This window comes from Vanellus vanellus (assembly GCF_965231255.1).
Source record: "Vanellus vanellus genome assembly, chromosome: 1".
NCBI classification, from domain to species: Eukaryota; Metazoa; Chordata; class Aves; order Charadriiformes; family Charadriidae; genus Vanellus; species Vanellus vanellus.
This window is the reverse complement of record NC_138905.1, coordinates 78,665,408-78,690,221: the sequence shown is the minus strand read 5'-3', so window position 1 is coordinate 78,690,221 and position 24,814 is coordinate 78,665,408. Positions and strand designations below refer to the sequence as shown.

The following is a 24,814-nucleotide window of genomic DNA, read 5'->3' as shown; positions in this document are numbered from 1 at the left end:
TGGCTGTTGGGGATGAGGATGTGCTCGCTGCTGTCAGAAACCACTCAATAACTCGGTACAAGAAGGGGAGTTTTGGCTCATTTGTACAGATGAGGATGCTTCCACGCTGGGAAGAACACTTCTGCAAACAGTGTTGTCTGAAACCGAGGCAGAAAATTTAAACACCAAGGAGGAAAGAAGTGACATGAAGCAATCTGTCAAAGGGATCGGAGTCATTAAGATGAAGGCGGCTGGATGAACTTTAGAGACTGAAAGTTGCCTTAACCTGGTAGCATACTATTGCAGGCTGGTGTGTAGTTTGAGTACCACCCCAGCTCCTGCATCACATCCATTCAGGAAATCCAAGCCTGACCAGTACAGACTGGACTTCAGAGACGTCAGAGGGTCCCTGATGTTTCAAGAAATCTTAAACCTGTTGACAAAGCGTGATTTCGCGGAAGCTTTTGTATTCTAAATCAGAGTTTCAGAAACTGATTTCAGGTACATAGATGTGAAAATGTAGCAATGGGAGGAAAAAGTGGAAACACTGCACACCTAGGGTGAAACCCAAACCCCACTCCCTGCTAATTCAGCAGGACTGGAAACTATGCCAAAATCAATAGGGTAATGACAGTGAATTTTTGTCACTTCCGGAAGATGAGCTGAAACTCTCACTGTGCTCACGGCCGCGTCTGGAGTGCAAAGAATGCTGCCAGTCAGCCTCCCGGGGATGTCAGCACGGGAACTGACACTCGCTGAAGCTGATGGCAGAATTGAGATATTCTCAATTTAGAGAAAGAGTTAAAATCATAGCAGACAGCAGGTACAACAGATACCTGCACACTCATAATCAAGTGCAAAAAAATGCATGTCTATCACCTACTGCTTAACAGCCTTGGCATGGCAGGTACTTGGCTTTCAAGCATCAGCTGGCTGAGAATGTCAGAAAACACTCTACCTGACAAGCTATCTCCCCTTCGAAATCTGGTTTGTGGAGATCTCCTTATGATAGGGAATATGACAGCTCCAAGCAAACTTGGGCTTGGTTGGAAAATAACAATGTTTACAGAGCCCATGCCCTTCCTTCCTGGGGACACAGAAGGACGGAGAGCCGGGGAAAAAATAAGATAGTCCGGCTAGCAAGTGCATGGGCTGGACTACTTATCGGTGGCCAGTGTTACCATGCCACTGACTTGCATAAATGCACAAAGTAGGACAAGGGCTTTGTTTAGAAGTATCATCACATTTCCTCAGAGACTATCCTTTACAAACTGTGCTGATACAGCACTGAACAGATGAATTTTTAGCCAAAAAGAGATTAAGTTTGGAAAAAACCCAAGGATGACTACTGTTTTCAGAATAACAAAACATTTCAGCTAGGAGAAATTCTGCAAAGACAAAGTTGAGCCAACCTTTCCTTTTATCACAACCATGAGAGCTAAAACTTGCTATTTTTTCCCTGTAGTGTGCAGTTGGCATAGCTGCTTCAGAAAACTGTGGGTATCTGAGTTGGACTCAGAAATTGTTCAGAGGGAAGAGTATGGGACTGCTGCAATAGTGATGAGGCAAAACACTGAGAAAGAATAAAAGCAAGATATGGAGGAGGTTTTGTGTCAGATCAGTGCAAGAATTACTAGTTACTGGTCAGTAGCACGATATAATGACAGCCATAAACCTCCTGTTTCTTTAAAATCATTGAATAGGTCCAAGGAAGTGCCAAATATGCAAAGCCCTCCTCCCAAGCACAGCCAAAAGTTTAAAGCAATTAACATTTTAGTGACTAAATTTTCACTCAATTTCTAAATAATAACAGCTGTGAGAAGTAATGATGTTAGTGCACATTCATCCTCATTTTAGCTCTCTTGACTCCTGTGATTAGTGAGGAAGAGGTATTTGCCTATTAAGATAAGCTAAATATATGTAAGGATGATTGTTTCATAACAATTTAAAACACGAAAAAGTCTGGCTTTCATCTGCAGATGGGGCATGCACTGATACACTACACAAGCCCTAATTATCCACTTACAATTATAATTACAGGGATTGTCTCAAGCTGCCAGTCACTTGCCTTCAACATTCTTCGTAGCGAACTATTTACATTCCCTGTATCCAACCATAATATTTGACAGAAGCAACACCTGCAAAGTTTTCATCATTAGCACCAGTCTGGAAACAGCACATCCAAACAGCTTTCTGAGCTTGAGGGGAAATCCCGAATTTGGACCAAGAGTCCTTCAGTAAAGCCTATTAGGAACTCTTCATCTACTGCAGATGAGTAGATACCTTTAATGGCAGAACTGGCCCCACTCCAGCACTTGGCCTTGGCTGCTGCAGGTATTTTGAAGATAAATCAGCAATTTCAAGAGGCGAGGAGCTAGCTGTTCTGTACACAAGCATCCCTATAGATGCTATGCTCCACTGCTTGCAAATCGCAAGGAGGTATCAACTGCAGTGGATAGCTCTCTCATTCTCCTATTCGTATCATTATTCAGCTTCACTCAAGGCATGAAACCCAAACGAAAATAAAATGGGCAGTTATTTAATGTTCTTATTTACCACGGGGGAAGCTAAAATACAAAGGAGCATAGCCTAGCAATGAGGGCAAGACACAAAGAGTCTAGTCTGTCCCCATTTAAATCAGTGTGATGTTGCACTGGTTTAAACGAAGCCACGATTTCTCTTGAGAATCAGCAATAAAGGCTAAGAAGCAATGTTTTTCTTGCCCCCCTGCCTCTCCCCCCACTTTGTCTTCACAAATGTGAAGGCTATTCAGTACAAGTTTTTAAAAAGTTTGAAATTTCTCACTTAGGATTCAAATAAACTGAAACTGAGACCAAACCCTAGTGGCAATAGTTAAAATGAACAGAGATCAATGATGCATACTGTTTGAATACTGAAAGCAAAATGTACCTTGTTCAGAATGACAGCTCAAGGTGCAAATTAGGAATTGGGAATATTGTGGGATATAGGTTTTGGCTGACTGTCTACAGAAGAATATAACTTACTCAAAATTTATATTTTATATTATTTGTGTACTGTCAATACAAATAGCTCTTTAAATGAGTAAAATCTCAGGTAAAACTAATTTAACAGCAATATAGAGATCTGAGTCTGTTTTTTGTTTAACAAAAATCATGCTGATGCTCAAAATTTGTTCAAATATTAACCCAACTTAATGGTACGTTAAACACCAGTGATGTTTCCTTTTTTTTTTTTTTTTAAATAACTGAACCAAATGCATTTTGATTTTCTTCACTTGCCTGTATTGACACACCTATTAAAAATTCACACCCTTCTTTCAGGGATCTTAGGAATCATTCCTAGTTCTACCACTGTGTAATGCTGTGCCAGTCACAAAACTGTATTATGCTCTGTTTCTGTTCTGTCACCTGTAAAACAAATGTACCTGGGCTATAGATTTAGCATGATGTACCTAGGCTATAGATTTAGCGTGGTAAGATTTAGCGAACATTTGTGAAACTCTGAGGCCTTGGAGCACAAAGAGCTATGAAAATATTGCTGTGGTTACCTTACAAATCAAGGCTCAAAATGTAAAATCACATTACACTGGGAAAAGGAATTTCAAGACAGTAGCCTTAGCTCTGACTTTCTCCCTACGCAGTGAATACAGTGCACTTACCCTACAGATAGCACCTGATATCTGGTCCTTTATGTTGGTCAGGTATGCACTGGGGAGCTCAGTGGTGTAGCAAGTGGTTCCGAGTCTAGCCTCTCTTTGCTCTGTACATGAAGGCAATATAGGGAACTTAGATGTGGATGCTCCCATTTTAAATATGTGCCTTTGTAATCTGTATCTCTATACAATGTAACCATAGATATGAACTGCAGTCAAAAGGGTCTGTAAATGCCAGTAAAAATATTTTGTGAAGGGAGAACTTCAGGCTTACTCCTGCAAAACATGTTTTTTTCAATGAGTTTTTATGGCCATTGGTTCTATAAAAATAGAACTTCTCATTGATTTTTACTGGAGTTCTACTTAAAACCAACAATATGATATGGGTTGACAATGTGTATTTCAAGACATCTTCTCTCATTTGCTATTCCCTAATCCAATCCTAAGGGCAAAAAGTTTTGTTTTTTTGTTTTTTTTTTTTCACAGCAGGACAATAATCTTGAAATAAGTATTCCCTATCCATCAAAGCTCTCAAGGCAGTGCCCAACTGCCACTCAGTTTTTCAGGATACAAACACATCCTGTGTAGCTGTAAACTTTGATGAATCAAGCACGAGCATTATATAGTTTCATATTATTGTCCCTGTTCTGAAAGACACATCCTCTTTTGACAAAAAACTCACCTTTTCTTTTTAGGTAGGATACAGTTTCCTTCATTACTGGGGGTATTAGTTCGCCTTTATTTTTGTCCTTGATACTGTTAGGGAAAAAAAAAAAGGGAAAAAGTAACAGCCTTTAAATGGCATTTATAGACAAAGAGTCAAAACCAAGACAGAACAGTCTCAGCAAAAACCTGAGAGATATCTGAGAGCATATGTTAAAGTCCACAAATTAAAGAGCCTGCACCAAACACAAGAGTCCTCCACAACTCTAACAGGCGCTGAACGAGCCATCGAAACAGGTGACTTGGACTTCTATTCAAAGAGCTGTTCTTAAATGCTTTCTTCTCACCTACATAACTGCAACAGCGATGAGTAATAAGTAAGTGTTACTTACTATACTGAAGGGAGCAAAGGACAGAGGAGCAGAATGGTGACCCAGGCTAACTTTACCTCCGCATGAGATTAGTTTTGCTCCAGTTTTGTTCCCATTGCTTGCGTTTAACCATGACATGGTGACAGCAGTGGCGGTGGCTCTGACCGGATTTGGTTAGACACCGTTGGTGGAATGGCGTTTCAAGGCAGCTTAGAGGCAGGAGAGGAAGGCGTTTGCAGCGAATACTTCATCATAAGTCTTGATCAAGGGATGCTATGACTTTAGGAGCCTTTTATCATGCAGATTTTTCTTTGTCATTTGTCTCTTTTTAAGCCACCGTGTATGTATAATTAAAAGGATATTGTACTATTTATTTTGAAGGTAAAGTGATGCAGTGAGATTATTAACACTTTGAATGATTCCCATGAAATGAGATTTCTTTCTCTTCCAAGAGTGAACAGTTGAGGCAAAAAATCGAACATAGCATTTTCCTGATCTAGACAGTGCAGAAAATTCTGCAATTATCTTCCTTATTAAAAAAATAAAAGTCTTTGGCAGTTTAAAAAGTAGAACGAGATGGTCAGTATCTGCTGAGTATTCTGCTACGTTTTTATATTAATCAACAACAAAATAAAGGACAAATCTCAGATTTTAAAGTAGATTTAATATATATTTATGTGTACAATTTCATATTTGATATTTAAAAAGTGACCAGCTTTACTGACAAACTCTAAAGCACCAGAAAACATGATATGTTTATACAACATGTAACATAGCCTTAACCTAGTGCTACTAGCTGAGATTGCATCTGCAAAGGAGAATGATTCTTAGAATCTTTTTCTTTTCCAAGTACTGTGATTTCTTTTAATATAAAACAACTGATAATAACTGGGGTGTATTTGATACAACTTCTGTAACATTGTTGCATGGAAGGAGCAATCCAGTATTATATTTTGTGTTTACACTAGATGCAAAAACTACTTTAAAATAAATGTTACAGCAACGTAAGTCAGCGTGGAGGGGTGGGAAAATTGTCAATTTCCCCCCCCCCCTCCACCCCTGCCTCATATTTGTTTTCCCTATGCCTATAAAGGGAGTTAGAAGATATGTAGACTGGTTAATTTTAGATCTCCAAGCTTAGGAGGTTGGTCTTCCCTAGCTTCATGTATGAGGGTGGTGGGGGTGTTCCTCCAAAGGGAAGACTCAGAGCAGCATCAAGACTTAGGTACTGAATCACCCTGTGGATTTGCCTCTCTTACTCATAAACTGGCAGGGGAATATACTTCATGCTATTCAGTTATTCAACCATCAAATGTTTTGACCTCATTCCTCACTCCAGGGACACAACGCTGAGCCACCAGTGCCATTTCTTCCAGTTACAGTTTCATTGCCCACCCACTCTTTCCTATTTTCACCATCCAATATCTTCCCTGGCATTAACATCTGTATATTATCCAGATTCTCCCAGACCATATTTCTCTTCCCCCACTGTGTGTGTTTTGTGTGTCGCTGCCCCTAGTGCTATATAAAACAATGCAACTTGTTACTCGATAGTAATAAACTTGTTAATCCAGCTCCCAGAGCTCGTTCTACTATTTCAAATACCTAGACCAACTTGCTGTTTGAAAGGAAATAAGTTGTTCCCTCGGTTGCAGAACTAATGAAGTCGATCTGCTATGGATTTGTATCCTATGTCCTACCTCTCTCCTCATCACAGTAATCCCAGATAATTTTCCTTATGTCATCTATAACCTCACTTCCCTTACAGAGTATTTTAATTTCTGCCTCTCACCTCTTCATCTTGTATTTCCTCCTAAGGTAAGGAATAGCTAATTAATCACCATCTAAACACTAACTGGTGCACCATCAGACCAAATACAACAGAAACCTGAATTCCTGCTATAGTTTCTCTCTTTCCAGCCAATGATTTTTAGAAGCTTGTAGTATTTGTGAGAGCTCTGCTCCTCTGTCAAATTTGGTTGACATAAGCCCATAGCTCTTCTGTGCACCTAACTAAAAATCAATCCACTGAACAAATTTTTCCTGCTCTTTTTCAACAAAGTATCCATACCAGAATCTAAAGTGTATAAAATTCAATACTGCTTTATGTGTGGGTTAATACTACAGTGGACACTGCTGTATCTATATCTAACAGGAACTGTTTAGGAAAGGGGAATTTTCCTTGATGTAAACAGACATAGGAATTTTGATTAAAAACATAGCCAAGTTTCACAAATCCATGTTCATAACATGATAATTTTAGACATTTGACCAAATAAATTCTACAACGTATGCAATGCACTTGCAGGAAGAAAAACGCTATCAGCAAGGAATGAGTTTAATTCAAATAATCCTAAAGCATGACCTTTTATACTACGTTAGTAGTTCTCAGCATCTGCTGCTGCTTGCAAGTACGATCTTCAGATGAAACGATACAACTTCTTGTCCTTACACACTGGCAAGGCACCATTAATTTCAACATTAAACAACACTGGACTTGCTGGAGCAATCATTCTCTGCAGTATCATAACAACATGATAATGGTCAGAAGAACTATTTATGACCTGACTTGTAAGACCAAGTCCAACCTCAATCTTCCCCATTATCACAGACATCTTATGAGAGCTAAACCAGAGGTCATAAGCGCTTCATGAAGAAAAACCTCACTGTCTAGAGAAGGCCATGACCTGAAACGCTACCAGAACCAAGTTTACCACCTAGCCCTCAGAGCAGCATCCTCTTCTTAGCCACAGTGACAATCAGGTACCTCTGTAAAATATCTCTCCTAGCAGCAAAATCCTCTCAGACCCTTTCAGGATATGTGTCCCATCATTCCTGGCCTCTCCCACTTTTCCACCTTCTTCCAGCAGTTTCACACATGCAGGTGACACTGTAGACCTGAAGGTCAGTGTTAGTTTTACAACCACGCAGGAGTTGTGCAGTGCTCTCCGACCAGCTCCGACACCCAGGTTGCTCCCCCCTTCCCCCTGCCTTCCACCCAGACCCCGGAGAGGAAAAAATTAGCAAGTAACTTTGCTTCAGTACCATGAGCTCTCATACCAACCCCTGCAAAAGTTGGCCACAGCAACAGGAACAGAGCCACGCAAACACAGAACACGCGGCCCCCCTGCTCTGAAAGGCAGCTTCTGTAGCTTAATTATTTTCTCTCGCAGCACATCAGTGTTGTATAACAACCCTGCCGCAACAACATTGAACAAAACAGGCAGTGACTGTGCAGCCCCATTAATAAATTAGCCTTGCTAATAAACCATAGAAGGAAGGAAGTTCTCGGGGTTCTTTGCACAGCATGCAAAGTTGAAATCCCCAGTGAAATGATATCCCCCGGTAAGGGACTAAACAAGAAAAGGGGCTGGGAGATGAGGTCAGTACCAAGGTCAATGTTCAGGATACCAGCAAGGAAAAGCCTGCAGCAAATCAAGGTAAGGGAAAAAAACCCAACCATTTATTTTAGCTTTTCTAATAGGGGAGTTATAACACACTTCTTGTGTGTCAAATAATTTTGTTTCGTGTATTCAGATCAGTACCCTAAACATTTAGGGCAACTTTTATTAAAATTAGTCGAAAGCCTAATTCACTTAAATGGGAACATCATCAAGACTTTAATTTGCTTGGAAGCTGTTACATCTTTATTATTGACAATTTAAGCTCATGGAACCAATTCTCAGTCTCTCTGAAGTTGCACTGATTGTTTTTGCTTTCTTACAGCTGCTCACTCCAGAGGCACCAAATAGCAACCCAGCAGCTTTTTATAAATGTTTTCTAATTATTATTGTTACCCATAAATGTGTTTCTCATTTCAGTGTATAAATAGCAAACTGATTATTTACAGCACTTGCTCCTGCTGAGCACTAGTTTATCTGTCAGAGAGGTGAGACAAATAACCGGGCTATAATTTGTAATAATAAAGCCTACACATCATTTTTCATTTTCTAGGAAAAAAGATACTGTTTCTGCACATCTACCATTTTCTACAGCATTCCTGTTTCCCTTGAAGGAAAGGTTTCATGTCCAGTACAATGAAAGAGGTCCTCAAGATAAATGGTATTTTAAAATAGAGTAGGATATTCACTGAAAGTCACATGCAAAGGTTTGTTCTGTTTTTCCAACACTGGGGAAAGCTGGGATGGATATTTTCATAGCATTTCACAATGTGGGACACAGTGTTCAGTTTACCGGACCTAACGTGACAAAAAAAATAATAGGGGCATTACCTCAGCTAATGTAAATCAGACTGGCTCAGAGGTCAATGAAATTACACCTCTATCCCTCTCTTTGTGGATCCTGTCAAGTAATCTGCATTTTTCTTGCCTTGTTTGGGATGGTGTGATGAGCAGCTGTGCTTTATGATGGACAATGCAAACTGACATTGGAGATCAGGCACTACTACAGGCAATTTGAAATGAGAGATCTCTTACGCTTTCTGCTTAAGAGATGAGCTTAACAGAGCATTTCAGTGCACGGTATAGTTTTCTGTAACTGATTCACAGATCTGAATCATATTGCAGCAACATGTCAGATTCAAGAGGGATCTATTCCAGTAAACACAGCAGCCAGGCAGAACAAGTCCTCCGCACTATAGGATATATGATTAGTTACTGCAACACATATACCCAATGACTCCTTTCTAGACAGTGGACAGTTATCACGAAAGGCCTTTACACATTGTTCTGAAGTGTCATTAAGTATTCTTGGCTGATAATCTTTCTCTCTGCTTTTCCCCTCCTTTTCATTTTTTTTCCCTGCTGAGACATGCTGAGATTTGGTTTAGAATGCATTCTTCCTCCCTGGTCACGCATGCACAGCATGCACAAGCAGAAAGATTATGACCAAAAGGAAAGCACCTTGAAATGTTTATGGTAACAATTCAACAAGCAAAAGCGGTACGGTTGTGGCAATTTTGTGCGTTTTCTCGGCCCTCTCTCCCTTTCCACGGTAATCGATAGAAAAACAAAACATTTCCTGTCTTCCCACAAAAGATATTTAAGTTTAGATTTTAAAACCAATCGGAGAAAACAGAACAATGTCAATAGCTAGTCAATGTCAACTCTGTGCTCAGTGCTGGAGCTCAGCTGTAGCCTTCCTTGATTACAGAGGCACTCGGGTGCAGCAACAGGGGTTTATAGGAGCTTGCTGAACATTGAGCAGAGGACAATGATGCCGCTTGGCCCGTATAGTCAAATACTAATTCCTTTGAAGTACTGCAAATTTAGGAAGCTTCATTCATGCATTTTAACTGCACTTATCTGATCAACATAAGCAAAAGGTACCCCCACCCAATTTTTCTTTGCCTTTTTAAACATGAAATCTTTATTAATGGCTTTTGGAATAAAAATCCTATTTTTCAGCATGATATGCAGTGCAAACTAGCGAGGATATAATCTGAATAGCTAATTCCTGCTGTTCTACGTTTTGTATGTGAAGGTAGCATTGCTGAATGAACAGAAAAATAATCTTGCTATATCGACACAATACATGAATATTCTTTGAAATGTCTGAATTTATAAAAGCGATAGCTACTGGTGAGTAACAGAAGGGTCATTTTCATAGTACTGTAGTACTCTTCTCTGTCAGTCTCTGATTACTACAAGCTAGGACATTATACCCAAGGAAGTATCACTGTATGCTTGCCCTGTTACAACACTGCTCCCTGCTAACATCTGCTATTGCCCTCTATTGGAGACACAACGTGAGGCTTGATAAACCTTTAAACTAGCTCATTATGGTTGTTCTCCTCACTCTATCTGCACATAAGAAGCCTGAATTAGCAAGTTAGAGAAGGACATAATAAACACTAAACATGCAAGCTACCCCACATGCTCTGTGCTACACAGTCTTAAGTACCTGTCAAATCCAAGCATACATTCCCATTAAGTTATAACTGAAAAATTAAGTGTGGACAAAACCTCCTCAGGAGGACTGTTCTGTCTGATACTGCCATGAAGATGAATATTCGTTTCAGTTGTGTTATTTTGTATTTTCAAGACAATCCCATAGTTTTTAACATGAGTTCAAACCTTGAATGGTGCAATTTAGCAACTAGGCAATGCAGGCTGGGGATCAGAAATGCTATGGAAAGACTGTCATTCAGCAAACTGGGCAAGTCTGCTCTGTACATGTAGGCATAAAGAATTAAATACGGAAAAAGCAAATCTTTTTTGAGCCTCCACACTTTATTCTAAAGATATCCTATAAGCCACCTTTGGATGGTTTAGCTGCCTGTATTAAGCTCATTTATTATTGTTTGAATTGGCGTAGTTTCAGTGGAAACTTCAGGACAACCTGGTACTAGATTCAGGTTCTAGTTGCAAAGACCAAATCATTGAGTCCTCACAGGAGCTCACAATGAGGAAGGTTTTCCACTCCATGTCTGTGCCTCACAAAGGACACGCTTAAAACTCAGACAAGTAAATTTAAATAAAGCCGGATGGACACTTAAGATGAAGTCACCTTGGTGTGTGTTTGTTTTTTCCTGGCCACAAAGAACTTAGGACGACACTGAGGGGTTAAAGAGATCTAATGCAGTCATTTTAAATTCAGATTTTGGATCCTGAGTGGATGGGTGTAAGATAAGAAAGAAAACTAACCTGATAATAAGCCCTTCAGCTCACTCATAAATTAAACACAATTCAGTATAAATTACATTTCATAGAATTGTACTCCCAGCTCTCACAGACCTTCCATGATTTTTAAATGCCCAGTTGCCTTATGTCATTTTGAAAACCCAATTCTACAAGGTTAAAAATATCTTTGTGAGTTAACAGATTCCTCCAAGACAAGGCACTGGTCCCAGACAGTCATTTTTAAGTGTCTAGATGTAAACTTGATTCAGCTTCGTTTTGCTGCCCTAACAAAACAGGTTTCCCCTGCCCCCGCCTGTTGGACAAAATTGAGATATTCTGAATCAACACTTAGTCACTTTTTGCTCTTCTAGTTTTTAATTATAGCTCTGGAAAGTAAATGTATTAACCAATATAAACTGAGAAAAAAGTTAAATGAGCAAGTGTTACCAGAGTCCACACTGCCCACTGCTTTTAGGGAGGCACATTCAAAAGGGTATGGCCTTACCACCTTTCACGGCCAGAAGTCATTGGGATACTATTATCAAATATCTTATCAAAATTAGGCCACCTACCATGGCTTTGGATAAATCCCATTCACCAACCTTTAACTGACTGAATAAAAATTATCATCCCAGAAGTACTGAATCTGATGAAACCTCAGACCTATGGGCCTTATCGCTTCTTTAGTCTTAAACTAAAGAAAAAGACTCCACAGAGAAACAGTTCTTTAATGACACTAGTTTTCTCTCAGCAGCATCTCTGACAGTACAATTTTTACTAACTCTAATGAAATACACAGCACACGTATTCCCATAAGCCTATACAAAATAAAATCAGGGTCTCCGTGTAGCTCTCTTCAGAAAAATGGAAGAGCCCCACCCAGGAGAAGACTTCAAACCTGCCTCTTTGCTAGACAGATGTAAGGTCACTGCCATTTTGCCATTACAGTCTATAGAGATCATAAAAGGAGGGGGAATTAGAAAAGCAATTAATTCATCACGATGAAACTTGATACTTTTTTTGGTTTCAGATTTTAGAAGCATTCCTTCTTCTCCATTAAATTTACCTTTCTTCACAAACACAGTCTAAATTAAGTCCTTTATTTCTCATTTAGAAGTCATAGGGAATTTATTTATTTGTGATTTTTACACCGTCTCTTCTGCAAGCAGGAATTTGGATAAGGATGGGCAAACAGAAGGAATGAATATCCCCATATATGTCCATTTTAGACACACGAGCTGTGTGCGATGCACCCACACACGGAGGGTGCCCATCTGTCAGCACCTCCATCGTCAGTGCTGGAACTCTCTGGGTCAAAAATGACAGTAATGCCTCGCTTGGTGTTCCTCCATCCACAGACCTTCCACAGAAAAGTAAGTAGCCATCCTTTTTATAATTGGGAAAGCTAAGGCATGCACGAAGCAAGGATGTAGTTTGCTGATGGCAGCGCAGCTGGGAAGTGGTGGAGCCAGGAAGGGTGGCCCCCACACCCTCACCACGTGCAGCCCAGCAAAAGACACTGTTCAGGCACAGTCAGAGAAATGAAATATGACTATCAGACAGTAAGAGTGGCAAGCGCCATGCTGTCTGATCGCATAAGCCTGCAAGAAGTTCAATAGAGCTGCTTGAGCAGCCGGGCTAGGCTGGAGGCAAGAGACAAGAGTGTGCCCTGATGCCTGCAAACAGTCCAGGTTTTACTACTGAAGTGGCAGCATAAAACACCATCCTTCTTAATGACCCAGTGGAGCCCACCTAAAAGATATTCTCTGAATTAGGGAAGTGAGTTAGCCATGTTTCAAGTGTTAGGTTGAACTCTAAAGAGATGTCATAAAAGTTAATGTCATAGTAGCTCTTACACAATAGATATTGATTGTTCTAATTTCAGGTCTTCCAGAGAGGACTAATGCTTAACATTTAACCAGGGGAAAATTATATTTCATATCTCATTTACAGCTGAATCGTTAGAACCAGAAAAGTAGACTGGGGATGGGAAGAGATTCGACAAATGTCCATGCATCAGACAGCCTAAATTCCATTTGCTGAATGTGAACAATATTCTTCAGCTGTTTTTGAGAGGAATGCCATAGAAATATGACAGAAATGATTGTGGGTAGGAAGCTAGACGGTTTTGTGGGTTTTTTTGTTGTTTTTTACCAAAATTGAATCTTGTAAGTACTATTGCCATCCCATTCCTTGTGTAAAGTAAATCATTTTTTATACCACATACAGTGCTGCAATCTACGTAAACAGCTGTCAGGGCATTTCTGGAAGAGAGTGATTTTATTCATTTCATAAAAATCTGATCAGAACAATATGTGAGCAACAAACCAGCAATATATAAAGGCTCAAGCATCCATTTTAGCTTTATGCAGCCATTTTGGAGCCTGAGGTTCTGTTTTGGCTTTGCTATCCACCATCTAAGTATCTCTGAAACACTTTCATACTGCCAGCATCCACCAGCAACAGATTAGCTCAGTGCTCTGTCATATGTGGGCAAATTTCTGTCCACTAGGAGAAAAGTTGTGCAGCCTGTTGGCACAAACTACCAGAAAGATACTGTAAACATGAAGACCAGGCAGGTCACAGGGACTGAGACACTTGTCCTGAAGTCATAAAACCTACTGTCTGGCCTCGTAGTTTCATGGCTTTTAAAGAGAATGAGAAACTAAACATATAATAAACAAAATACTTGCAGACATTCTGTCCAGTGAATCTGCACATTACAGAAGGCTGCAGGGTATAGCAATCTCATATTTTAGAAATCTCAGAGCTTACTATTGCAGGCTGACTCCAAATTGCTGGGTAGGTAGAGGTGGCCGTGGTGGAGGAACCTTAACCACAGGTGGCATTTTTCCCTTCTGTTTCCCCCGAAGATTTTCATCGTGTCTGCAAAAAATCAAGAAATCATTGATTTTCTGTGCACCACAGTTGAAAAACTATATATATATCTGAACAGCTACTGGTATTGCTCATGATGCTGATTTCCTGACAACAGAGTATATGCTGCAGGTCTTACAGAACGTGCATTTCATTTAAGCATTAGGGAAATTTTTAAGTAGTATTTGTGGTAGAATACTTAAGCAAGACACAGAAGAGCTCTTTTGCTTCAGCCAATGGAGTATAGTAATAAATGTGTCCAAAAAATAGGAACACACTATAATTTAACAGCAAAATTCAAACCTATTTGCTACTCAAAATACAACTCCCCTTTCTTTGTCAACCATGCAATCCAATTTATAACCTTAGAGCTGTAAGGTATTTTCTGTTATTCCATATTTACACAAAAGGTGTGTAAAAACCCACCAGGCATCAATAACAGTCATAATCAAAGCTTCCAGTTACTTTCATTCAGCAGTGACATAAAATCACTTCCTGTCAGTACATCAAAGCATTTCCATGTAAAGTGCTGTGTCGAAAAGACTGTTATTGATACTAATACTGGCACTTGACAATTCCAGCCCTATGCATTTCTTTTTCTTTCCCTCTCCCACCCCCTCTCCAATACTCCTCCCTAACACAGATACGCACACAATATAAAAGTAATGGATACACTAACAATAGATGTAGCCATAAAGTTTAAAATCTATCAACACTTTGCTGACTGGGAATGCTCTTAGCAAAAGGAAGTCACTTAACCTGTTACGATATGCAAGCAAAGAGGTCATGATTATATTTTTGCCCATGAACATTACATGATACTCATAAGCAGTAATGACATATGGATTGGTTTTGTTAACTCACACAGAAGCTGCATTGATACTAAGAAATGCTCCACAACTGAGATAGACATGTTCCAAATCTGTAGAAAACTATATAGTGTTCTCTTAACACCCAACGCACATCAGCACGTCTTTGATGGCAATACAGCTTTCAGAATCAAATCCAACCAAGCACAAATAGGCAAATTAGACTTTTAATCACTGAAGAAATAGGATTAGATTCTGCTTGGAATACAGTGAACAGGATGCAACTCCACCTGAGAAAAGGTGAGACAACTTATTTTAAACTTGCCACATACCGGATGACTTCTTGGGGGATATTAAGCTGGTCATATTTGAGATGCTCTCTCAGGTCACTTAAATAGTTCAAGTAAGTGATTTTTTTCCCAAACTTATGGCTAAAAAAAAATAAAAAATAAAATCACAAAGTAGTATAAAAAACAGCATGGGAAGAACATTTATGAGGGGTTTAGTTTCTATTACAAAAATGTAAGTGCTGATGCAACTCAAAATTAGACTGTAATTGAAGCAGCAGGAGACATAAGATGTATTTCATTTCATATGATCAAACATATACGGTGCATCCCTGAGAGTCTGATTTGAATAAAAATAACTGACTTCCATCTGAATGTTTTGTGATTTGCATAGATATGAAAAACACTGCTTTAAAAGCCACTGAAAAACAGCTTTCACACAGCATTAGAAAGCTCACTAAAAGAACTGTTAGGAGAAAATGTTACGTGGCCAACAGAACAACATGTTTGTGTTATTTAGGCATCCGTCCCTGCCAAAAGACAAAATCATGGGGCTGTAGACACAAACTATAAAGTAGTAAGCAACAGGCAAGATTTTCAAAGTGTGGATCGTGTTGGGCCATCAGCTTTACCTATTTTGAAAAGGGCTGGATAGCTTCTAGGAAACATCATGAATAATAAACTTTTTCTACGAGTTGCACAAAACAGATTGCCAAATTTGAAGCACCAAGTATCACTAGTATAGGTCTTGAGTTTCAGCCAGAATACACTACTTACAGGCTGAGGCGTTCAAACAAAGTTCAGCAACACATTTATACACATTGTCTGAAATAATTTCATATTTTTCCACAACACAAAATATCTGTCCTGTAATGAAGTGTCGAGCAAAATAATAGGTGTTCATGACAAAAAGTATACTTTGCTGCAACTTATTTTGATAGTAGAATTCCAGAAAAATTCTCTTGCGCTAAAGAATTTATCCCTGGATTGTCAAATACACATACACACACTCCCTCTAGTGGGAGATGGTACAAATATAAGTCACTTCAGCATTTTCAAAGCTTTTATCTGAAATAAGCTAAAATTTGCTAGCAGGCAAGCTAGCAAGGGGACACTGATGGATATCGGTCTGTGTGTTTACAACTTCAGAGCTCTTCAGTGTGCCTTTTATCCAAAACGGCCTGCGATTTTGATGTCTTACCTAAGCCATGGGCTAGCACAGAATTGTCTGTAAGTAATCATTCTGAAGAATAAATACATGTTTCTTGATAATGGAATTTATTTTACATTTGTGATTTTTATTGGAAATGCTATCTACAAATGAGTCTGGGCTATAATTAAGCAAAGCTAGAAACAGAAAGTCCAGAGGATTTTTCCGCCTTCTTTTTGTGAACTTATGTTTAATATTGACACAAACAAAAGTATGATCTGCTAAGATAAGATTATTCTAAACTGGAATGAAAAGGTACTGTGAACAAATTTTAACACTTCAGTTTTAAACACTTCAGTTTTAAATTTATATTCTTATGTTTTCCTTTACTTGACAAACCCAAACGTGAGTTAACCCAAACCACAAATGCATATAAGCATTTGGTAATTAAACCATTTTAGGCAGTAAAGAGTGTGTTTTCCTAGCTTCAGCTAATTCCTGCCTTCTGGCTTATTGACTTTTTCAGAGTTTAATCATACTTTCAATTATTTTGTCAGTGCCAGTGTACAAATATCTTTGTTTCTGTTGGTCACATATTTTGACAACAAAGAATATTGCGAAATTAGACTCAAATCAAGTATCCAGGTATACATTGGTAAAAAAATGATTAAAAAAAAAAAAGATTATTTGGAACAGGTACATTTAAACTTCTCTTTTGTAAGAATTAGCAGCCAAATATTACAGTACAATTATTACAAGTCAAATAACACAGCTGTTGTCAAGCTGTGGCTCCACTGAGTGCATTAACATGCACAGACTGAAAACCATCGCTGTCCCAAAACCGCTTGCCTGGACCTATTCCAAGGAGCTCTCAGCTACCTCTGAGAAAGAAGTTGCTTTCATCTAAGTGCTGTAATGTACACCTAGAGGAGTTCTGGTTTTATTGTTGTTTTGGGTTTTTTTTTTGTTTTATTTTTTTTTCCTGCAAAGCTTTCTATACCCATCCTACAGCAAATCAGGAACAAAAAAATCCATCCCCACTCCTGAGGTATTACCAGCTACTGGACCTCCAGCTTCTGTCACATTTTCCTCACCATCGGTCTATGTCCTGGATCTCTGGCATTTATTTTACTGCCAGTTAAAATAAAGATCTATAGTCAGTCTCCTTGTTTCAAGAACAGCATATTCTGGAAGGATTTTTAGCAGTAACTGCATTTTTATTTTCACATACTTCTTATGTGTTCTGATCTGTCTAGAAGTTAAACTTCCCCTTTCTAATTAATTAGCTTTCTACCAGTCAGAACTGAATCAATTGCAAGGTACCGTAACGGACATTTTTAGTTGGTTCATTATGGCATCTCAAGATAATCTGTTTTCGTCCTTCAGCCCTGAGGACTTTCATAACATAATCTGCAAAATGCTGGAATTGTTCTGAAAGTGACAGAAATTCAGAAGCAGAAACTAAGAGAGCCCACCCATCCTAGCACTTAGCATGATCTGCCCATTGTTGCTGGTTCCTTGTAGGTCCCATCAATTTTTACCACGCAAAGAAAAAGAATGCACCAGTAAAATACATCTGCCTTCACCATTATACCCTCCACCTCAAATTCTTATGGACACTTCAGGGCTTATCCATGAACTTTGAATACACAAGTAGTATCCTTCTTATTCATTTCAGCACTTGCGATCAGACCGAAGGTTAACCATCTATTATCTGCTCTACCATACCACCTAGTAACTCCAGTCACGGACCCAGTTCTATTGTGCTAAGTGCTGTCAAAGAGGACAAAAAAGTCATTCATGGTCCACAGAATAACTATGTTTTAAAGTGATATTTACTTTAACATATGAGTAAAACTACTATGAATTGAGACTCCCAGTTCTCAGAAAGAAAAGAACTCTACCCTATTATTCATACCCAAGCTTATGCTCACCTTATTCATTAGTTCAAGACAGTTTAAATGGCTATTGTGCTGTTACTTGACATATTTTACCTCAAGCCTTTTTAAAAGCAACTTATTAGAGAACAAACCATCCATAAACTAAACGGGAAAATGTGCTGAATAAACTGCCAAGTACCTTATAAGAGGTTTAAAGATATTCCACAGAATTTTTATGAAGTTGGTTGGATGTACAACATAGAGTGCTTTAAGGTTTTTCTTATACCTAGGAAAAGAAAATGAAATTGTTAGAAGACTTTTGAATATCACAGACAGTAGAACTGAATAGCTACAACTGAATGGGAGGTATTAATACAGGAACATTATACAGCAGTCTTTTCAAATACATTAAAAAGACCTAATTCAGAAAAAAATGAAAGTAAAATGAAAAAAACCCCAATTTTAAAAAATGGACAGTTTTGATGATACAATAGTAGGCCAAGATAACACTATCACATTCCTAACCAATGTCTGCAGTCTCATAGGTTTAATAACAGGCAGCTTGGGGGAGGGGGAGAAAAAAAAAATAATCAAGAAGAGAACGAAAAGTCTACAAAAAGTTCTGTGATATAAAAAATTACTTTTGTTCATCTCTATTTTCTGCTTACAGGAGTTTCATGTTTGAAAAGACTTCTAAATTTTCAGATGTAAAAGTTACATCTAATCTTGTGTTTTTACCGTTACTTGTGTCTTTTTTTGCTAGTAATTACTAAAGGTGAAGCCAACTGCACACTGTTTTATTTTGGATGGTCCCCTTTGTATGAAACAAAAGCCCTTCTCCATATAGCATTGCTTGATTCTACCTGCAACCGTGATATTCTACCACGATATATAAACAACAGATTCTAGTAGGCTGAAACTGAAATGGAAACCAGGCTGCACAAAAAGACTCTGCTCTTATTCAATGTTATTGCAAAATGTAATTGAGAACCACATAATGAAATATCCTGCTTTTATATATGAATTGTTACTCATTACTTTGCCAAGTTTGCTTCCCAGTAGGGAGCACCCCTCCCAAGTTTTCACCATTCATTCTCAGAAAAAACACAATCATGGGAAAAAATAACTGTGAACTCCTAAGAAAAACCTTCTTGTAAGAGGTTATGGTAAGAGGCAGAAAAGGGACCAACTCAGCAATCACAACAGTTTTTCCTTTTTGGGTTTTAATTGGGCTGATACATTTTTGACTGAAAAAAGCATTGTTTTCACAAAGCCACTATCATACACAAGCAAACAACTGTCCCTGTGCAATTGGCACCACGGTGGATAAGAACCCAAAATCAACAATAAAGACTAACAAGCAAAACACCTTAGTTGCTTTACTGAAGTTTCTATTTTAAATTTGCTTTGTATCTTGAAGCAGTGGGCATAAGCTGTTGCTTCTGTGGAATTTCACACACTTCATAGTTTCCTAGATTACAATTAAATGTCCACAAGACTTTACTGAGCCTCTGCTGCAAACCTTCAAAGACAGATCTGTTCTTTTGAAACTATTCCTGTTGAACATTTGCTTTCATGATACTAGCGAATTACTATCGTCCCTTGTACTTTCCTTTGTTCTCTCTTTCCTTTAACCCCCAAAACACACACACGGAAGAAGTCTGAACGGTGCTGCCCCCCCCACCTCTGGCTAGTACAGCAGAACATACATGTACGGCTGTGAATATTGCTTTGAGTTTCTCAACGACAGTATCTTGAAAAAATTCACAGTGCCAACTGTGAATAAAAAAATGGGTGTACAGTTGGCATGGTTTTGCCCAGCTGCCTGGGCTTCTCTGGGCTTCTCTGTTCCTTTTTGGTTCTCCTGCTTTCTGGGTCAGGGTGTGAACGGAGAAAACAGATTCAGCATAAATGAGAATGACTTTGTGCACATGAAACATATGTATGTCAGAAGGCAACAAAACTGAAGAAGACATTGCCTTCATATGGCCTCTCCCCGTACAGCAACTGTAAATTTGGCTTGGGATTCTCCTTGAAGTAAAACAGTACAGTAGGTTAGGCTTCCCACTCCATACAGTGCTTTTTATTTTTTTCAGGAATTGTCAGTGCAGAGCAAAACCCAGTATCGTAGTCCAAATCTCTCACCAAAGACAAAATATAAGGGATCCTTTACCTTTCTTCTCCCTTACCCAATCCCAGAAAAAACAGATACACTGTACTAACCATATTCAGAAACTCAGCAGCAAAACCAAAAAGCTTTCTCAGTCTGTTGTTGAGTGGAGAGCAGTATCTCATGAAAGCTATGCACAACCTCATCTTCTTGCTTAGTGGGTTTTAGAGTCTCAGGAGGTTATTGGGTGAGATTCAAAAGAACCTGAGCTCTGGCACTAGAGCACCAAAAGGCATTTTGCACATCTCAACTTCAATTTTGAAAGCAGGGTGTGCAGTCCTGTGAAATGCTCAGGAATTTATATCCCAGTCCAGGCCAGTAACACCCAACAATCTTCTTCGTGGCATCTTTTATGATATTTGCTTCTTGTTTCAGCTCCAAAATTGAAAAAGTCAAACATGTATGATCCATTCCCCCCAAAATGCACATGCACGTACACTCTCACTATCAGGAAAGAGCTATTTTTGCTTCCAGTCATGTTGCCCTCTTGAGGCCAACTTACAAGCAAGTAGATCACGTAACAACTTGCAAACAAGACTGACTGACTTCAGCAGGAACTTTCCGCTCCACTGGTAAGCATGCATTTTCAGAGCATAAACACCAGAACTTTAGTTTACACTGTTAAAATGCCGCTTATCTAGGAGCTTTGGCCTCGACTGCACCCTAACCAACTAAAACATGAGGCCATGAGCCATAGCCGTTGTTACTCCAAAGGTCAGGCACATACGAGCACAGTGGTCCCTTCAGGGCTTTACATATAAAAACCAACGAACGCCACAAGGTTGGAGAGATACGCACTGTTAAAAACTAATCTTTCCTGTTTTGTGTACAACCTAGCCTCAGGATGATCAAAGGTTCGAACACAACTGCGAGAGAATCGAGAATAACGACTAATAAGGAGTCACGGGTATATTGTTAAATAGCGCACAGAAAGGGCAAAGGCTCTTGGTTTTGTTCCCAAGGCTTTTTATAACTTTGGATAACCACTGCAGCACTCAGGCCATTCCTTAGTACTGCACAGAAGACGCTTAGAAGACACTTACAAGAGAACCAACAGCAACAATATCATTACAAGAATTTGCAATGGCAAAAGGAACTCAGTTAGTTGCAGGCAGATCAGGAAGATATGCTTCCTTCATGGAAATCAGTTACAGACATTACACAACGGAAAGAGTAAACCAAATATTTTGGAGACATACTTCCTGTCAAATTCTTTGTAGGCTGTTTGTAACCATTTCAGAGACGGTTTATTCAAACTCTTCAGGCCATAGTGAAAGTAGACAACCGTATAATCATTCTCTACATACTGGTCCAGAGTATACTTTAAGTACCTGAGGAGAAAAACAACATTTTAGTTTTAAGGCAGTTTACTGGACGAGATTTTTTAAAGCAGTAACTGAGAAACAAAATGTGCTGGTTTTGCACAGAACGCTAGTGACTGCAAATTCACGTTTGCTTCAATGTATTTATCTAACAAGTTCATCTTTCTCTTGTGGCAGTGTTACCAGTAATTCCACATCACTGCAAAGCCTGCAATTTGAAAGAACATATTTAGTTACAAAAACTACAGTGCTCATGAATCATTAAAAGATGAAGACAATATGGGACTGTGTTTTCCAAGACATTTTAAAAAAGATGCATTTTAACTGACAGCAGCTTTTATTTGGCTTTCTTCTGGTCTCTGTAAATTCCTTCCTTTTAGCCAAGCAAACGCTGTCATTTTGACTTTTCAAAATAAAAAAGAATAAATCTTGGGTTTTCCTCTCAATTTAAAACTTTATGAATTCTTGAAAAAATCCATTAGCCCTAATTACTGCCAATTACAACTTGCTACTGTAAACTGTTTTCTTGAATATATTTGCCTCCCTTGTTTGTATTTTGGGGATTGTGTTCATAGATCATTTCCTTTAAAACTAATTTACAGAACTACACTACTTATCCCATCTTGAAATAATTCTGCATGTTTTATAAGGAGATTTCTGTGTGTTCATTCTTTTATGGTATAGTTTAAGATGCTTTTGTCTTCCCTTTCTCCTACAATTGAGAACACTATATGCCCTATTACACAGCTCAATGATTCAAATAAAGCAATGATGTAGGAGTACAATCTGGCCTCATCTCTTGCTGTGTCAGGTTTCAACTTTCTCATGTCATTCTCAATGCTATCTTATTATTCTGCAACAGAGCCCCAGCTATTTCTCTTAATTCTATGTAAGCGATTTTCATTCAATAAAATAGATATTCCATGTGCCATTTGTTAGGCTGTGGCTATCTGCAAGTATCAAGGCCACTTTGACTATCCACCTTTGCATGGAAAAGCCCGTAACTTCACTCTTCTGCTGTACTCCCACAGTCTCATTTATCTGCTTATTCCCTCAGCATATTGTAAATCTTAGACTGCGAATAGCCTGGGAGTGCCACTGCAATTAATATAAAGCTGTTTTGATCCTGGACTTAAGTATTAATGGTATTTTAATGAAGGAGAAGTAGTAGTAACAGTCATTCTTAAAAAAGAGTTCAAAAATAAAATATATGTAAACAGATACTCTTACATACAGAGTGCCTTGTGGTTTATTTTACAGCATGTAATTTCATTGGCACATTGCATACAGGAAAGCCTGTACTTCTAAAAACAATGGAGAGAATTTTGTGGGCATAAAATAACCAGTATTTTTGTACAGTCTATTACCTGTTCCAGGGCTGTAACGGAATTGCAGGGACACTACAAAAGCTTTACCAAATCAATTCTTTAAGCGATTTCATCACAAAATACTTACCAATCCATGTCTACTCTGCAGTTTTTCCTCAACACTCAACATCTGGGTCTAACTACCCCAAAGCAGATCACTTGATAGCTATATTGCTAGCCTCACATTCAGACACCTGCCTTCAGTTCCCTCTTAGAATCCCAAGTGAATTTGATGTGGACTCAGATACAGGAAAACATGTAAGTCCAGAAGAGTCTAAGGGCTGGAAATCCTAGTTTCATGAAAGTGCCTCCTCGCAGAACTGAGGAAGGGTTCTTCGATCTGGTAGCAACATGGTTTGTCACACTCCTTTCCTTGGCATTTCCTATTAACGACTGCAGGTAGCACCTCTAGGTGAGGAGCTGACTGGTGTGGCTCTTCCTCCCAGGTGCTAACGTTCCCTCTGTGCTACACAAACTTCTGGCATAAGGCTGTGGAAATAACCCTAGGTGTGAAGGGCATACAAAAGAAGCAACATAGTCTCAAACACATCTCAAATAACCTGCCTTCTAATCCCTCTCTGTTTCTGAAAAGTTGAGATAAGAGCACTTCGGTCCTTTCCAAAGGTAGTGTGTACTGACAGTTGAAAGGTGCTTAAACATTTTGGCAATGGAGGCTGTACAAGAAATCCAAATTGGTTTAAAATGCTTAATAAGAACAGGACTGTCACGGCAGAACAGATCTCCTTGTAGTGACAAACTACAAGGCAGAAACATGTCCTGGTACCTTGCTGCAGCAAGTTTATAAGGAAGAATGTTGTGATTTTACATATTCACAATCTCTTTGAACACAAAACCCTAAACACTACAAAGTGAGATATATATAAAAATGTTAAGCATTATATATTCTACATAATGGAGATCTTTTTTATAAAAAGAGGAAACCCACTAAGATGTAAATAAATAAATTATGCTCTTGCTGAGTGATTTAGGAGATAAAGTATAAGAAATTAAGGCAAACACTGCTATTCATGAGAACATATGTATGGAGCACTAAAATACTAGAATTTCTCTTTTATTGGTCCTCATGATAAATTCAATTTTTCAAATACTATTAGAATTCATTAATAAAAATTAAGACAACAATTTAATTTCAGTACACAGTGAATTTCTTCTTCTAGTTACGATTCCAGGTGAAGTAACTCTGGCAGTTTCATCCACACCTCATTCAGTTAATATTAACACTAGTAGGTCCTACATTCTTTTTTCATTTCACTCCCCGCCTCCTGCTTTTCCTCCCTGAAAGCTCATTCACCTGGAAACAAACTAATAGGAGTTCACATATAAAATGTAAAGGAGTCCACGCGGGAGATTGAGAGAAACTTACTCCAGCAATCTGGTGTGATTGAGCTGATGGGAGGGGGGCATACGGCAGCAACTGAAGGTAATCACCTTCCGTCCAGAATTGTCATCACCTATTGAACAAAACAGTTAGTAAGACAACGCTCATTTACTTATGCAATGGGACTTCAGTGATCTGAAGGAATGGCTTGTATCTTCTGGTATTTGGGGTTACCTCTATCTCCCATCATTATTCAAAACATACTGCAAAACTTCCCTGTCAAATCACATGCTGCCTACAGAAAGCAATTTGGCCACCGCTGCAGTGCAATGAAACAGCTGCTGGGCAAATGAGGAAGCTAAGCTGAGAAAGTCACATTCAAAAG

General features: G+C 38.8%; 1 protein-coding gene across 1 annotated transcript in view; it reads right to left on the bottom strand.

Moving 5' to 3' along the window:
* Positions 1-24,814, bottom strand: part of LOC309677566 (rho GTPase-activating protein 8-like) — a gene marked incomplete at both ends in the record, with an annotated part of 55,908 nt that overhangs the window by 18,493 nt on the left and 12,601 nt on the right. The window contains 6 exons of the mRNA XM_082490390.1: positions 4,296-4,369; positions 14,004-14,114; positions 15,247-15,345; positions 18,431-18,517; positions 21,601-21,732; positions 24,475-24,562. Coding sequence (XP_082346516.1) covers positions 4,296-4,369; positions 14,004-14,114; positions 15,247-15,345; positions 18,431-18,517; positions 21,601-21,732; positions 24,475-24,562 — 591 coding nt within the window. The remainder of the gene's footprint in view (positions 1-4,295; positions 4,370-14,003; positions 14,115-15,246; positions 15,346-18,430; positions 18,518-21,600; positions 21,733-24,474; positions 24,563-24,814) is intronic.